General features: G+C 48.1%; 1 protein-coding gene across 1 annotated transcript in view; it reads right to left on the reverse strand.

The window, feature by feature from the left end:
- Nucleotides 1-1,563: 1,563 nt before the first annotated feature.
- Nucleotides 1,564-16,786, reverse strand: part of grin2ba (glutamate receptor, ionotropic, N-methyl D-aspartate 2B, genome duplicate a) — a 79,342-nt gene continuing 64,119 nt past the window's right edge. The window contains exons 12-16 of the mRNA XM_076086682.1: nucleotides 14,041-14,270; nucleotides 13,668-13,828; nucleotides 12,998-13,185; nucleotides 8,650-8,888; nucleotides 1,564-3,861 (exon numbers count right to left, since the gene is read on the reverse strand). Coding sequence (XP_075942797.1) covers nucleotides 1,564-3,861; nucleotides 8,650-8,888; nucleotides 12,998-13,185; nucleotides 13,668-13,828; nucleotides 14,041-14,270 — 3,116 coding nt within the window. The remainder of the gene's footprint in view (nucleotides 3,862-8,649; nucleotides 8,889-12,997; nucleotides 13,186-13,667; nucleotides 13,829-14,040; nucleotides 14,271-16,786) is intronic.

Raw genomic sequence — 16,786 nt, forward strand, 5'->3', positions numbered from 1 at the left:
GTGTAACCTGAATAAAAAGAAGTGGTCTGAAGGCTGCCGGGTTGTGAAGTGGGATGCGTCGGTCCGCCCGCGACATATCCTGAAAACATCTTGGTTCGCAAAGCGCCGCTCAAATATCGACGTACGAAATAAATCTTACGAAACCTCCCCTTGTATCTTAACCGTCAGTTGTCGCGTCTCAAGCCTGCCGTAAGTTTTGAACTGCAATTTTTTGGCTCATGAACGTGAAGAGAACACCGAGCAGCCTGAAGGCGTGCCGGTCCCCCCACCCCACCCCCCCCCCCCCGGTGCTGCCTGGCGCTGCGAGGGCCGCGTGTGAACCAGAAGGACACGTCCACTGGAGACCTTTAAGGCACGTCCTTCCTCTCAGTGTCTTCAGCTCCGGACGAAACGCGTCGTTCACAGTAACACAAGTTCAGACTGACAAAATCTGCATGTGTTTAAGTGTGTGTGTGTGTGTGTGTGTGTGTGTGTGTGTGTGTGTGCACTTGTAACGTCTTGAAAACATCAAATGAGGATCTATCGGCTCTAAACGTGTCCGCCAGATCCCGTTTTTGGAGCAAATAAATGTATGAGCATGGAGTAAAATATTCTACAGAACACAGAAAAAAAAGGGAGTTCAGGACTTCAGTCTTTCTGGCTTGTTGGTTGAACTAAAAACAACCTCCCTGCTGCCACCCGGGGCAGACAGGATACAACTACAGATACTAAAACAGTAGTGAAATATTATACCAACAGAACATAAAACAAGAAAAACTTAGTGATATCATAAGCAGTGTTATAATCAGCACGAACGTCTTTGTTATTCACAATGTTATCAATATTATTGTTGTTGTTATACCCTGTGTGTTTTTTTTTTCCATAAGAATATCTTATTATCATTCATGATTGTATTTCTCATAGCAAACAAGATCAGCTCTTTTGGCGTCAGGGATGAGGAGGAGGAGGGGGGGGGGGAGAGGAGAAGAGTGCAGGATGGAGAGAGGATGGACAGGGCCGGGCTGTCTCCTTCCAGAGAGAGAGAGAGAGGCACTAGTCATCTCCTCTGTGAAACGTGACAATGTCTCCTTTCCGCGGTGACACAGGGGCAGATGGGCAGCTCGCTCTCGCAGTCTTTCCTCAGCGGGAGCTCTCAGACATCGCACCAGGCTCACGCGTCCAATATCGAACGAAGACGAGGTGTCGCCTCTTTGCGATAATAACCAACTTCTGCCCCGCTGGTGGATGAAGTGATGGACTCGGAGCGGAGTGCATTTTGGTGACGGTGAGGGGAACGTTGATTGACTGTGTTTGAGTAGCTTTGGCCGTTTCTGAGGGAGGGTTAACATCCCACAGCTCCTCAGGGTATCCTGGGTTTGATTTTTCCCTTTTCCTTCTTACTCTCATCTCACTTTTGACAGTCTCTCTCCTGTCTTACCTCATCGTTCTGTCCCAATATGGGCTAGGGTTGCAGTGTGTGGACAGTGTCATCCCTGATCTCCTAACACCACATGCCCCCCCCCACTCCTCCCTCGCCACCGTCCGCTCCTCCTCCTCCTCCTCCTCCTCCTCCTCTTCTTGCTCTTACACGTCAGACTCAATGCTGGAGAGTTTCTCGTACACATGGCCATTGCTTCCATTGAAGGGACGCGGGGGGCCGACCCCCAGCATGGAGCCGTGGTGGTTCATTCCACCGAGGCTGAGCTCTTTTGAGAACCGGGGGGTCGCGTTGGACATCACCCCGGCTGTGGCGGAGTACGACGTCGTGCTCATCTGGCTCCTGAAGTCACTTCGGCTGTTTTTGGCAACTTGTTGCTGCTGCTGTTGCTTTTTCATGTAATATTGTTTGGCTCCGTGCATCAGACACTGGTCGTCGCCAAAGGTGGGAATAAAGGGGTTTTGGTTTACCCTGTCGGGGTAAAGGGATTTGGATAAAGAGAAGCCTCCCCCGCCTCCTCCTTCCATCAAAGACCTATCCCTGTCTCGCATGTCTCTCTCTCCGACGGAGCGGCGGTGGAGGCCCTCGCCACCTCTGAACAGGCCGAACGGCGAGCCGGCTCCTTTGCGGCCCTCACCCCCGTAAAACAGCGGGTCCCTGTCTCGCTCCCTTTCTCTCTCCGAGCCCCCGTGGCGCTCAAATATGTGCGCGAAAGGGCTGGTGCCCTCCATGTAGCGCTCTTTCTCCTTCAAGCTGACGCTCCTGGGTGGGGGCAGCATCCCTCCCATACCGACACCAGTCATCCCTCCGCCGCCTCCCAGGCCCCCCATCAAACTTCCCATCCCGCCTGACTCCTCCTTCTGAAGGTCGACAAACGCGTCGTACGAGTGCTGCCGCCTCAGCGGTTTGCCGAAGCCTCCTCCCTTCCTCCTCTGCTGGCCCTGAGATTGAGACGGAGGGCCTGCGCCCATACCTCCTCCTCCCACACCTTTCCCTCCCCCCATCTGTTCCAAGAGGTGGTTGTTGTCCTCGCTGATATCGTAGAGGTTTCCTGTCTTTTTACAGCCCTCGCAGCGCATGCAGGTCGCAGAGCTGGGGCGGCTGTTTCCTCCGCCTCCCGAAGTCCCGCAGCTCATGCCGCCACCATACCCTCCACCACCCCCACCTCCATGCATGGACATCTGCTTGACCAGTCCTCCCCCGCTGGCCCGACAGTTCCTGCACTCCCACTCTCCCCCTGCCAGCCCAGATCCTCCACCAGTCTTTGGATCCGTCTTTTTGGGTTTGCTCTTAAGAAAGTCATCCACTGGAACCAGGGTGGGGCAGGCCCCCACTCCTCCGTCTCTGCCCCCAGGGCCCTCTGTCAGGTCCACGTGTTCCCACTGAGGGACGCCCTCTTTGGGACGAAACTGGTCCAAATAAAAATCCCTAACGCTCTCCTTTTCTCTGAAGAGATAGGAGTTCCCGTTGTTGTTTCCTCCTCCACCTCCTCCTCCTCCTCCTCTCTTCCGTTCGGAGGGCAAAAGCGGTGGGGAGGTAGAGCGGTGGCCGTGGTAGTGGTGGTGGCTGATGTGGTAGGGTTTCCTCCTGTAGCCCAGCTCGATCTCGTCCAGCTCCCGTCTGGACTTGGCAGAGGCCGGCCTCTTTTTCAGGCTATCACGGTATTGTTTGCGCTTCTTGGCATTACCCTCCAGGTTTCCGTAAGTCACTGTGTGCGTGGAAATGTCCGAGACATCGGACCGTATATTTCCTTCGTCGTCTCCCCTCCCTCCACAGTAGCCATGCCCCGGGACAAACGTGGAACTTGAGGCGCCTCCCTTGAAGGAGAACTTCCCGTACAGGTCCGGCAGCCCTCCCTTGAAGCCCTGGCCTGATTCTGGCCTGGTCTGTCCAGACAGCAGGTCAAACTTGCTCATGTTCCTGTGGGTCAGCGCTGAGCAGGGCTGGGTGCTGAAAATAGGGGCCACCCCTCCGCCCAGGCTGTCACAGTCGAACATGCCGCCCTCCAGAGAACTAGCACTGCCCAAACTGTGGGGCCGGTTGGCAGGCGGTCCGCTGAGCCCGAGCGTCGAGCCGTGGTGGTGCAGGTAGTGGTCCTGGTACAGGTTGCTGTCCTTCAGGTGGAGGTTGCCGAACGTCCTCTCCACCTCGCTGATGTAGTCGCTGAACATGTTGTCCTCCGGCAGGTAAGGGGGCTTGCAGTCCGAGTGGCCTGCCAGGCTGCGCCGGTGTTCAGAGATGTCGTAGACGGAGGACTCCCGGCGGATGAAGTCCAGAGCGCTGTGCGGCGAGCCGTTCACCCCCGACAGGGAGGCCATGTTCTTGGCGGTGCGCAAGAGGCGCATAATGTTGGAATGGGTGTTGTTCATGGTGCCTGATGGGGAGTTCAACGCCGAGCTGCTCTTCTCCTCAATCTGCACCCCGTGGATGCAGCTGTAGATGCCCTGTGTGGGGAAACACAGGCAAGAGGCAGCATTAGAGAGGGAACATTTGGCCAATTTTACCATTATTTGTCACTAATATTGTACTCTTAAGTTGACAAAAACAAGAAACTGCCGCTGCATTGCATCCTGACCGCCCTCTTCTTAAAAGCCCAGATGCCGCAAAATGAGTACAGTTCCTGGTGATGCTGTTAATACCTTGCTCAATAAATACAGTAAGTAGAGCAGATGTTACATGTCATTTATAGACAGTGGCATGTAGTATATCAGCTGGTCTGAGATAAAGTGAGACGGTGCAAGTGAGTGTACAGTATGTAGATTCAGAAAGGGACAGTGTAGCTGCACGGTGGATGATTGATAAAGGCAAAGGGGCTGTAAACCCCCCCCCCCCCCCCCCCCCCCTGGGTCCCACTGGTCAGCACCTTTAATCAATGTGATTAGAATTCAGCTGAACAATATCCTCCGGCAGTTATTAAACACCTTAGTTCCCCCTACCGCTCAGCGCCGCGGTGGCACAATCTCCTCCGAAAGAGAAAGGCCACGCCAAGGAGATGCCGGCTGAGCGCTGCGGTGACAGAAAGATAAACGGCACCATTTGCATTCAGTGATGTACGATACAATATTCAGATAAAAATGGATGCGCGGAGGAGAGCAAACCAGGCATGACGGATGAGGACGGTAAAGGATCAGATCAATCCCAAACAATGATTTTGCTCAGTTTTTCCGGACGTCTGTGGAGGACTGTGGAAATAAAGGGATGATTCTGGCCACTGTCAAAGATCCGCTGACCTCCGTCCTGAGAAGTTAGGGGGTCAGCTGGCTGTCAAATCCTCTCTGCTGTTCAGCTACGACTCCTCCCAACCTCCTCCTTTTGTCCACTACTACGAGTCGTTGACCCTCAGCTCTCCTCTCCCTGGCCGCTCGCTCCCGCTAGTCAATTAGCTACATGGACAGAGCCTGCACTGCAGCAGAAAAGGCCTTCATCCCTCATTCCACTTTTATGGGTTGTTACTTCGTTCAATTTCACAGTCTGTTAACAGCCAAGTATGTAAAGCTTGACCATGGCTGAAAACCAAGAGAGGTTAACACGAATACAAAAGGACTCATACGTGCATTTGAGAAATACGGGCTTCGGATCTTGAAGTGGAGGACAAATGTGTCCGCCCACCTGCATGATATTTCAGGGGTATAGAAGCATCTTTCAATGTTTATCTGGTCCTTCGCTGTCTCGTCTGTGTTTCTTTTTTTCCATCTGCCTGTTTATACAATTTGTCATCACTTCATATCTCTTGTTTTTCTTCTTTCATTGTCTTGATTACACCCCACCTGCTGCCAAATCTGTCACGTCTTCCCTCCCATGACATTTATGGGACAGCATCCCATTCTGGGCCTGGCTTTTCCAGAAGCATCCACCTATATCTGAAGATGATATACCCCCCCACACCACCACCTTTTAGGTTTCGACCTTTATAGACGGCAAAGTTTGCGTTGCATTGAGCAGCGATGAGCAGTTAGAGAGCAAGCTTAAGATGAACGCTTGTGTGGTTTTTAAGCTTTTTCCTTTAGGCGCACACACACACACACACACACACGCACACACACACACACACAAGCACAAATAAGCAACAAGAAGTTAATACTGTAGTGCATCAAACCTCGGACATTTAACAAAGTGATTGCTGCTTCGTATTCAACAGCAGATTTCCTCTACCCCGCATGCCCACAGAATGTAACAGTTGGCAGATTGCTGCCGGCCCGGCGCTACTGTAGCTGATTATTCGGGCAGGATGTGTGAATAGCAATAACTGTGGCCTGAGGCTTGCAAAGAATTTTCAATCCACCGGGGGAATCACAGCAAAATCTATAAGTGATTAGACTGGAACAGAGAGGCAGGAAATCAACAAATAACTAGCTGCCCCTATGTACGCTCGCATACGCTGCCGAGTGCCTATTGTACAGCTGAGCTGCAGCTCACAATTTCATAGTGCCTGCGTGTGGCGTAAGGATATGGGGCTAAATGCAAATGAACCCCGCCATGATGTAATGCAAGGGCCGTGAGAAGCAGGAGTGATTAAACCCCTAATACATTTACTGTTCTAAAGCCATTAGAGGCTTTTTAAATCAATATAATTAATTAGTTTGAGCGTTTGCAGGTGGGACCCGGAGGAGCAGGTAGCCGGGGGAGAGCCGCTGAGCCCCTCTCGCAGGGCGGGAGCGCTAACCGACCGTGAAGCCATGACCGAAGCCACGTGACCCGCGCCGACCGTGACAGATGTCTCGTTTTTTTACACCGTCGAGCTTAAATGTTAATTGCAGCAATAACAATAAAGTTTATTGGATTATGCTGTGAAATTAAAAAAGCGGAATTAATCTGAGTCGCAGAGCAAAGGAGGGAGGGGGGGGGGAAATGTCCAAGACTGGTACATTCGAGTAAATGAGGAGACAATGCGAAACTGTGGACGAGGATTTTGGAAAGATAATAAACCGTAGATTACACTATTGTTTCGCAACGCCCAAGCTCGCTGCTACATATGCAAATGAACACTGGATGAATATTTTAACATACTGATTCATCTGGCTGTATTCGTGGACACTCGGCGTTCATTTACGCTGTCACATTGTAGCAGAGACAGAGGTAATTTCTGCAAATGAGAGCAAAAACTGGATGTTACACCAAACATAATTGCTTTCAGATTCAGTCCCCGTACAAATTATAATGATGTAATAATAAAAATACCAAAAAAAAAAAAAAACACACAGAGCAGCCTGTCTTTGGAAATGAGAAGTCGACTGACATTTTAGCAACTGATATTTCATGCTCCTTCATCGCAAAACAGAGGCGGACACGCGCACACCACCATAAACAAGGCGACAACGTCAAAATTAACACCCCACAAAATAATCAAAGTTGGGCACTGGAGCGTAATATTAGAGCAAAATGTGTTTGTTTTTCCCCCCCGGTAGCCTTGCTTTCTTGGCACAAGCAGCTCCGACACCACGGCAGCATATCAAATGTGAAGGGGGGGGGGCAATAGTGTGTGGCTCTCTGCTGTAAATTAGCCACGTGGTTTAGCCTGCAGCGGTTCACCTTCAGAGGCACACAGTGAATTACACCGAAGCCATGTCAAAACAATTGGAATGCAAATCAAATACCTCGGGGGTGACTTTGGTCCCCTGGGATCCAGTAATCTACCCTCCACGCTTCTGTGGCCGAGTTTTGTTAAGTGAAATATTGATTTTGGCTCAACATTTTGTAAATATTTACCCCACGGACGTCAGACGGGCCTAACCGTCGGAAAACGAAAAGGAAAAAATCTCCAATATCAGTTTGGGAGTGAGAGTCTGGATTGGTTACATGCCCGTTGACTCTAAAGCCTCGGAGAACAAAGCAGAGGCCTTCCAGACGGCAACGCTGCTGAAGCAGGGCTCAACCAAGTCATGAAGGTCACCTTACAGACAACGAGGCGTCGGTGACGCAGTCGCAAATTGGAGAAACATAAACTTCTTTTTTTTTTTGTAAATGACAATTCTGGTGAGAAAGTGTAGTTGTTAGTTGCTGACTTTGGCAACCATATATTTACTTTAACTCCTCAGAACTTTCTTTAAATCCTCACATTTTCTTTCCCATCTTTCATCCCAACGGAGAAAAGACGAAGCCAAACAACAAACAACGTACACTCAATGAAAGTTCATATTCTAAAGCAAGAATGCTGACGAGTGCTGACAATATCATCTTTTGCTATCAGATGTGTATGTTTTACCACTATTACGAGATCACGGCGAATGGTGAGAAGCAGTGAAAATTCCACGTTGCGTTCCACCATTTGTGGTTATTCGCTTCATTGGTGCGATAGGAGTCATTAACTAAGCCATTTATTTCTGCCATCAACCATGGAAGAAATAACCAGTATTTCTGCTGAGTACTTGTTGTGGAAGTCCCAGATAACCCGGGAAGATTTCATCGAGGTTTCACTGTGTTTACTACAGCTGTGATTTTTGCTGTGATTTAACGGCAATAAAGAGAAAAAATGTTGCCGAAATAACTACGTAATGATGCCGATTTGTAAAAAAAATCATGTTTCTTTAGTTCTCTCCGCAAGACGAGAGGCAAATAACTTTTAAAATACTTGTTTTCAATGGAACTCAGATCGATCGGTGCTATGCTAAGCTAACATTGTAGCAGCTCCATCAACACTCGACATAACGTCATATATGCGTAAATACGGCAGCGTCTTTTTTATTGTTTCTACCATATGGTTTATACACACAGTTTCGTCCGGTCACTACTAATATGAGGTGGTAGAGCTCTGGGTGAACACCTACAGCTACACTATTTTAACAACGTCAGTGATGACAGGAGGAGCATCTCAACGCTGACAGGCTTTCGCGACACAGCGTTGATTGCTTCTCAATGCGACGTTTCATCTATGGAGAAGAAGAATGTGACCTTTCTTATTTCAAACGTTACATTGTCTCATTTTAAACATCTAAAGGTTGGAAGTCACCATTTTCTTAGCTTGATTAGCTTGATTTGATGCTTGAAAACACAAGCCTGATGTGAAATGCATCAGCTCCAGTGTCTTAAACAGACCTTACTGGCAATCAGGACATTAATAAAGTACGAGCCATGGAAAGCTGATGGTCAATTGTCAGGTAAATACTCTGCGTTGCTGTGCAGATGGATACATTTACGATTCATGAATTCACTTTGACAACATTTTTGATATCATCTTTAAAGTCTGAGGACATTTTCTCCTCACTCCCGTCCTGCGGTCCCCCGCCCCGTCTCACCCTGCTGATGGAGAAGACGAAGCCGGGCTGGCCGGAGCAGACGCCCATGAAGCAGAAGCGCAGCTGCCAGTAGAACCAGTGCTCGCAGATGAAGGTGATGAGCGACAGCGCCATAGCGGCGCCGAGCATGTAGAAGACGCCGGCCATGTTGTCGATGTCCAGCTGGCTGGACATCACCTCGTTCTTCTCGTGGTGGCAGATCCCCGTCAGCCACAGGGACTCCAGCTCCTCCATCTCACCTGGATGGAGGAGGGAAGATGGGCAGAAGGGAGGGGAGGGGAGGGAGGGAGGGCAGGATGGTAAAGGAGAAAAGGAGACGAGACAGAGGGTAGGGTGCACGATGACGACATGTGGAGAAGTGTTTTATATGATTCGTACGGGAATCAGAATAAAGTGGGAAGGAATGTAAAATAAAAAGGAGAGAGGAGGGATATGATGTAATAACAGGACGGGGTTTGGAGGACACAAGGGACGGAGAGGTGATGCAACAGAAGAAGAGAGGAGGGAAGATGGCGGGCAGACGGTGGGGAGAGGGGCGGGGGCGGTCAGGGGAGTTAGAAACGAAATACAGCCTTGAATTTTGCAGTACGCCTCATTGCAGACTGGTAGACAGTAACACACACCATCGGTCACACGTTAATTACATCGATCGTTTTTTTTGCACTCACTTCTGCAAATGATTGTGTTTCTACTGTGGTATATTTTCAGGCCTTGCACAATACAGAGAAGACCCCAAGTGTAGTTGTCTTAGATGAAAACCAGATGTGCAGGAGACCAGGGGCAGAAGGGTGGATGTGCAGAATGAGGGGGCCACATACATTCTCTTATGTTCCGCCCAGATGTAAACATAACATGTATCCTATATAAAGATGAAGCGAGCGCCCTAGAGTCAGGGACTTTCGGATTCGACTTGAGACCTCCGGACGATCTAGACGTCCGTAATGGCATGTGTTGCTTGTTTGTAATAAACTTTATTATACCAGCAAGAACAGTGTCCACGGAGCATCCTTCCTCATCACTTCAACAGAACTGCCGCATGCAAGACACGACACTACCTACCACACAATATGTCCAAGCCTCAGGTTTAATGTGAGTGTGCATCTATGCAGTGTGTTAAAAAAAAAACTACAAGTGTTAGCGTTTGTATGCATGTGCACGTATGTGTGTGTGTGTGTGTGTGTGTGTGTGTGCATTTGATGCCGGTCCCTGAGCTTCTGGTCTCTTTTGTGGGTCACCTTCTGTTTCACCACGAGCTGTTCTCTATCAAAGCCGACTGTGGCAGGACAGGCCTCGCTTAATTAATCATACATTCAGCCGTTGTCGCTGCGCGTCCGCCGCGACTCTTGCGCCGGAGCACTGGCTAACCTCTGAGCGTCAACGAGAAGCGCCACAGCATACAAACTCAGGAGGAGGAGGCGCCGCACACACACACGCACACACACGCAGGCAAACATACAGACACAATCACACAGCAGACACTACTTTATATCTGCTGAGAAAGTGACTGAAATGCAACCATTTTACAGCCAATAAGATGCGCCAGTGTACAACACTGGTGTGCGATCACTGCTGGGAAGGTCCGACACTGTAGAAAGCGATCTCCATGACAAGTGAAGATTGTTAACATTGGGATGTTTACTGTATTTTTTCTCAAGCAAGTCTGTGTTTAGTCTAAAACAGTTGGGTTGAGGAATGTACTTCACTATTATACTATTACATTATATACTATTATACTAGAGTTTGTAACCTCAAAAGTTCAACATTTTGGGGAATACACTAGCACTGTGTTCTAGCAGAGGTGGATGAGAAGATCAATATCCATTTCAAGTCTGCATGCTTACTGTGAAGCCTGCAGCCAATTAGCTTAGCTTAGCATACAGACTGATAATGGGGGGCGAAACAGCTAGCATTGTTACTACACCAGCACCTCTAAATTCACTAATTAACATGTTACATCTCATATATTTTAATCCATTAAAAAAAAACTTGTGTGACATTTAACTATTCATTATTTGGTATGGGTGAATACGTGTGCAAACTATTTCTTTATGCTAAGCTAAGCAAACCGGCTGATGGCAGTAGCTTAATATTTACCGTACAGACATGAGAGTGGTTTCAATCCTTTTATCTAATTCTCCCCCCAGAATGTAAATAAAGAATATTTCCCAAAATCTCTTCCTTGAACTTTTATGGTGCCTGTAGACAATAATGCAAGCAGGGGTGTAAATATAGACTGTGGAGTGTGTGTGTGTGTGTGTGTGTGGGGGGGGGGGGGGGGCCATAGAGAGAGCTATTACCGATACAATAGCCTTAGTAACTCATCCGACAACACATTGTAGGTGACGTATAAATAGGCCCAACAGTGTGTGATTCATAACTAGTAACTAGCATACACTAGGGCCCGTCATAATAGCGTACACTCAGGCCCTTTATTACCACCTCACGCCACTGAGAGCAAAGGATATAAAATAAAGGACTAAGAGGATTCAACTGAAAAATGACAATTGTGCTGACATTTGACTTTGTCAACTCACATAAAACCTTCATGCCCGCAGCTCAGTTGCCTATCTGCTCATAAACGTTATTGCAGGTCGTCATCTTTCATGTTTCCACTGTTCTTATTTTTAGTCACTTTCCGTATTCTAATGACTAAAACCTATGAGCACGAAATGTTACTTTAATCATTCACGTCTGGTGTTTCTGAATGATGCAACAGGTCTTTCATCGCTCTCAAGGGCAGAGGGTCATTGAACTCAACATCTTCCATCCATATTTTGTTTTTTATTAGCTCAGGCCTGCGTCAGACTACCCAGACTCCCTCCCCAGCCCTCGGTACCAGGCCACTGGCCCTCCACGTGAGTCTGATCACGCTTTTCTAGGCCACCAGGAGGGGAGTGCATGGCGAGGCGTGGCAAAGTGACATTGAAACCCTGAGAGGGGCGAGACGGGGCCGCTCGGTTCCTGTGCGAAGGCTTTTTTCGCCGTGTGGCACAGGGTGACGTTACTGCGAGCCGACCCATATTCAAACACACACGTGTGCTCTTAGAGAAACACAACACTCTTATTGAGCTCCATGTAGGTTGATAAAAATAAACCTGTGTCACAAATTGTCAGAATCTCTACAGCACTCTCTTTATCTCTCTAACACGCAATCCTGCTTACACACAGAGAGGCCTGACCCATATTCACATGCACACACACACACACACACACACACACACACACACACACACACACACGGTGTTGAAATACACCAGGAGCTATGCTGGCACCCCTAACTGGGACGCACTATAGTGGGCCCCCCGAGGGCCCTTGGTTCAGGATGCTCACAACACGCTGGACCGTGCCCAAACTAACTAGGAACAACACACACACACAAACTTAGACAAGCACACACACACACACACACACACACACACACACACACACACACACACACACACGCACACACACACACAGAGCAAACTTCCATTCTGCATTGAGCTGTATATCAAAAGGGGACAATGTGAGAATTAGACGGCTGATGTCGATAAACAACAACGAGCAGCAGCTGTCTGAGAACGTTGTGACTTGTTCCTGATGAAGAGCTTTCGCTCCAAAACCGCAAAAGCATGTGCCATGCGGGTCAGGAACGGACATTTTGAACATGTTCTGACTCATTAACGCTCCAGCTAGAGCTGACAGGAATGAAAGCCTTTCAAAAGAACAAGCCCCGGAGAGCTTGGACAGTCCATAAAAGGCAAGCGGGATCATAAAGCACCGGGCTCCCACGGTGGAGCTAAATCTCCAGTTATATTCATTCCTAGCAGCGCTCCCTTACCTTCTCTGTCTGTTCTTGATATATACGAGAGCGGACTTACGTGTACTTTTGACTTGCAGAGCCAATTAATCATCGCGATTACGGTCACAGACACAGGAATTACTGAGAAGAACTATGATTAGAGGTGTGTTTTAAAGTAAGGGCAAATTTGGGAACAGTAAATGTTTATTACAAGTACTATTTCTTTAGGTTTAACTTGGATGTTAACTGTGTTTCTTCGTTTTAGCAGTGTTGCCATGTAAGTTGTCGAGTAAAACATAATTATAATAGAAGAGGATAACAGTGGCCAAAGCCAAGAATATAAGAAGAGTCTCCTTTGATGTTCGCTTCAAGGCTTTTTAATTTAAGGAGTGATGTTCTGCTGCATTATCTCAGCGACTGACTCGTGCATCTTTGAGTTGTTATTTACTACTCGCCACATCAACACAGCTGCATGCGTGATAGACTCTCTGCCTGCCGAGAGCATTAAACCGTGCGCCATCTATGAATAAAACAGTGGAGGGAAAAGCAGGCGCGCTGCTGTCTCACCGTCTCCGAAGAGCTGCAGGATGGCCAGGTCCACGTGCCTCTTCCAGATCGACTCCTTCTGGATGGCGATGCCGTAGCCCGTGGTGGCGAAGATGTAGCCGCTGCCGATGGTCACCAGCTTGCAGCCCTCGTCCCTGCCGGCCATGTAGTTGAGTACGGCCGCGTCGTAAATGAAAGCGTCTAGTTTGCTAATGAAAAAGAGAGAGAGAAGGGAGAAAGAGAGAGTGAGAGAGAGATAGGTTACAATTAATTAGCACTTAGGAGTCAGACATCACGGCTACAACGTTCCAATTAACCTGCTAAATAACTCTAAGCTGCTGATAAGTGTAATAGACTTCCACTTGGTTTGCCAAAGGCTGGAGCTGGCACACGGGCCGGCAGGAAAAAAGCACACTTGATGGAGGAGGGGGAGTTATTCAGCTCCAATATGTTTACATGCAGACTAGTAGGAGAGACATAAACGGGGAACTTTAGCATCGATTGTCTTTGGAACTATTCGCCCCACAATTTTACGCAATATGCGAATACTAAATAATGACTGTCAGTTGAAAGTGCCTCCTGCTTTTGATTCCCTTAAAAAAAATCTGCAACAGTGCTGCAATGAAAGCAGCAGGTTTTACTAGGAAAATCTAAACTAAACGAAACTAAATGAGACACTTTAGTTTCTCACCCGGCCTTGAGACTCCCCAGAGCTTCGTTGACGTTTTTCTGATGGAACTTTGTCATGTAGCCGTGCATCTCCGGATAGTTGTTCCTAATGTTTCTCTCCGTACTCCCGTTTGGGACGGTGCCGAACCGAAACGGAGGCGAGAAGTCGTTGGGACTCTGGAACTAAACACGGAGGACAGAGCGTGGACAGAGAGAGAGTGAGAGAGAGAGCGAGAGCGAGAGCGAGAGAGAGAGAGAGAGAGAGAGAGAGAGAGAGAGAGAGAGAGAGAGAGAGAGAGGGCATGTGAAGCGTGGACTTTATTACGCTAAAAGGTGCAGGTGAGAAAAAGAAGACGGGGCTGGCGCAGCATCAAACAGAAAACCTTCCATCTTACCTTTTTGTCTGAGAGACCAGTTACCTGGTCCACATATTCCTCCTGGATCATGAAAGCGGCCAGGTTGGCAGTGTAGGAGGCCAGGAAGATGACAGCGAAGAAAGCCCACACCGACACCATGATCTTACTGGTGGTGCCTTTGGGGTTCTGCACCGGCACGGAGTTGTTAAACACCAGACCCCACAGCAGCCAGATGGCCTTACCGATGGTGAAGGATGGACCGTGAGGCTCTGAAAGAAACAACGGACGGATCAGCTTTGGTTTTGAAACCGGCGCGTGGGTCACACAGTTGGTCCGCTTTTACTGGTGGGTCTCCAGCCGAGCAGCGCCTTTTGTTCAGTAGAATGAAACCTAATGTCTTATTTGATTCCTGAACCAGTCCAAATCTGTTGGACGAACTGGAATTGCAATAACTTTGGTGATCACGCGACTTTTCATGTAGCGCCATAATCACGTCAACGGTTCAATTAGTCCAATACTGTCGTTTATGACCAAATACCAGCAAAACTAATGGCATTCCCATCAGCCTCAGCTGCACTTTTTAGTGCTAGCAAGTTAGCATGCTAACAAGCTAAACTAAGCTGAAGAACATGGTCAACATTATACTTGCTAAACATCTTTGTGAGCATGTTGCCACGTTACCGTTTAGCATTTAGTAGCCCCACAGAGCTGCTAGCATGGCTATAGACTTGTTATTTTAGATCACTTATATGGGCTCTATACACATACATCACACATGTGTCACACATTCATGTATTTTTTGTATAATTTAGGGAACTGTGTTGGTCCAATTCACCAGTGAGCTGGCAGCAGACGGGTTCATTCCAGCCATTGTGCTGCGATAAGCAGTTGGTTCATAATTTGCTGTGTGGGTATGTGTGAGCGCGCACGAGCGTGTGGGTGTGTATTGTTGTGTGGGGCTTTTGTTCACGGACGAACTGACTTCATGGTGCCAAACATCTCCTCCGTGAAGTTTTGTGAAGAAAGCTGTTTAAATTAATCGGGCAGAGACTTTACAAATCTGCAGTCAGGCCATTGATACATCGTTACGTCGAATCCTTTTGAGTCCAAACTTCGATCTGCACTCTTCGTGATACCAAACTCCCACCGCGCAACAAGCAGATAAAAAAACAAGGAGGCACACAGAGAAGAGAACAGCGCTTTAGGGAGGAGTACATCTTCTCCAGAACATGATGAAGGATGAGAAGAATGAAGGGAAAAGATAGCCATTGTCTATATATAGCCACTTCAGAGAGCTGTGGGAAGACATTGATTATTTTTTTTTTGTTTCTTATCTTTTTTGGCTGGGGGAGATCTAACACAAAACTAGCCCCTAGCTGTCAGAGCTGACACGTGATTTTTTTTTGGGAAATATGGAAATGAATGCAAAAGCCTTGTTCGGTGTGAAGGAAGCAGCACTTGAGGTGTGTTGGATCCCAGGCAGTGAGACACACCTGCGAAGGATCAAAGGAGAGCAGCGTGGAGGAGGAAGAGGAGGAGGAGGAGGAGGAGAACGAAGTCAGAGGGTCAGCGAGGAAGGCTGGTCTATATGTGGAGACGGCACCGCGGTCTGTTTGTGCATGTCTGTGTCTCCGTCGGTCTTTGTGCACCGCGAGACAATTTGCACAACTGCAGAGAGAAAGCATGAGCCTGCAGAGCCGGACCCGTGCTCCCCCCGTTTGGTGCAAATGACTAGTTACAGCATTACTCATCGTACGCTCTCTCTCTCCGCCATGTTCTCCGCATACTTTGGATCCTCGATCGCTGACTTCACCAGCAAAGATGAAAGCATTCCATGGTTTCACTCCCTCGTTGAATGTTGGAGTTTGGTGGACACTCGATTTGGATTCCAACATCAGACTGGTTCTATTGCCAAAAACAATTTTACTGCTTTCATGTGCTGGTGATAATCTCACATCCAGGACTTTTTATGTTGGCTGCCTAACATTCTGCTAGTCAGACGCTATTCAGAGAATCAGAAACCTGACAAAATGCCAGAAACTTAAAGCCAACAGGAAACCGAACACTGGGGAGGGCTGGTATACCGGTGGGGGTATGAGCCACCGACTTCCACTTCCATCATTTCATCTATCAACTTATCAGTGCAAATGGTAGTTTGATGCCACAAGAAAGGGAGTAAATGAGAATATTAGAGGCATCTGACACAGCATGTGTGTTAGAAGTGAGATTTTCAGATTCACCAAACATCATCACTGTATATCAAAAGGCAACCCTGTCCCCAATAAAATGCACTTATCCTTCATCCAGGTCCTTCATTTGTGAACCACTGGACAAAATATATAATTATACATCACTCACAGGCTATCTAACGTAGCTTGTGCTTCAAATCAGTGTTGACATTTTTCAATATTGAACCAGCACCTTGACCTGATGACCGTAAAGCTAGCGCCTTGGGTTGCTCATGTTCAGCATGAACAGTTTGTGCTGGCAGAGACACTCACTGTAAGACGCGTTGGTGTCTTGTAGAGAAACGTTATCTGGACAGCATTACTGTACATTTCCTACACAACAGATTTGCTGCGGAGTGCTGAAAACTCTCGCCTTCATTCCAAAGTAATACGTCACTTTGAGCGCATGTTGCAACGGTATCATTTCTATGGTAAATTCAACCTGAGCGTGCCCTCCCATCTGGCGTGGTCTGAGAGATGAAGGAGAAAATATCTGCAGCCATTTACATCTATATCCTCAAACAAGTAGAGCCCTCCCCCAACAGGTACCATAGACC

The sequence above is a fragment of the Anarhichas minor genome, unplaced genomic scaffold (genome assembly GCF_050575085.1).
Source record: "Anarhichas minor isolate MPS153535 unplaced genomic scaffold, ASM5057508v1 ptg000007l, whole genome shotgun sequence".
Classification (NCBI taxonomy): domain Eukaryota; kingdom Metazoa; phylum Chordata; class Actinopteri; order Perciformes; family Anarhichadidae; genus Anarhichas; species Anarhichas minor.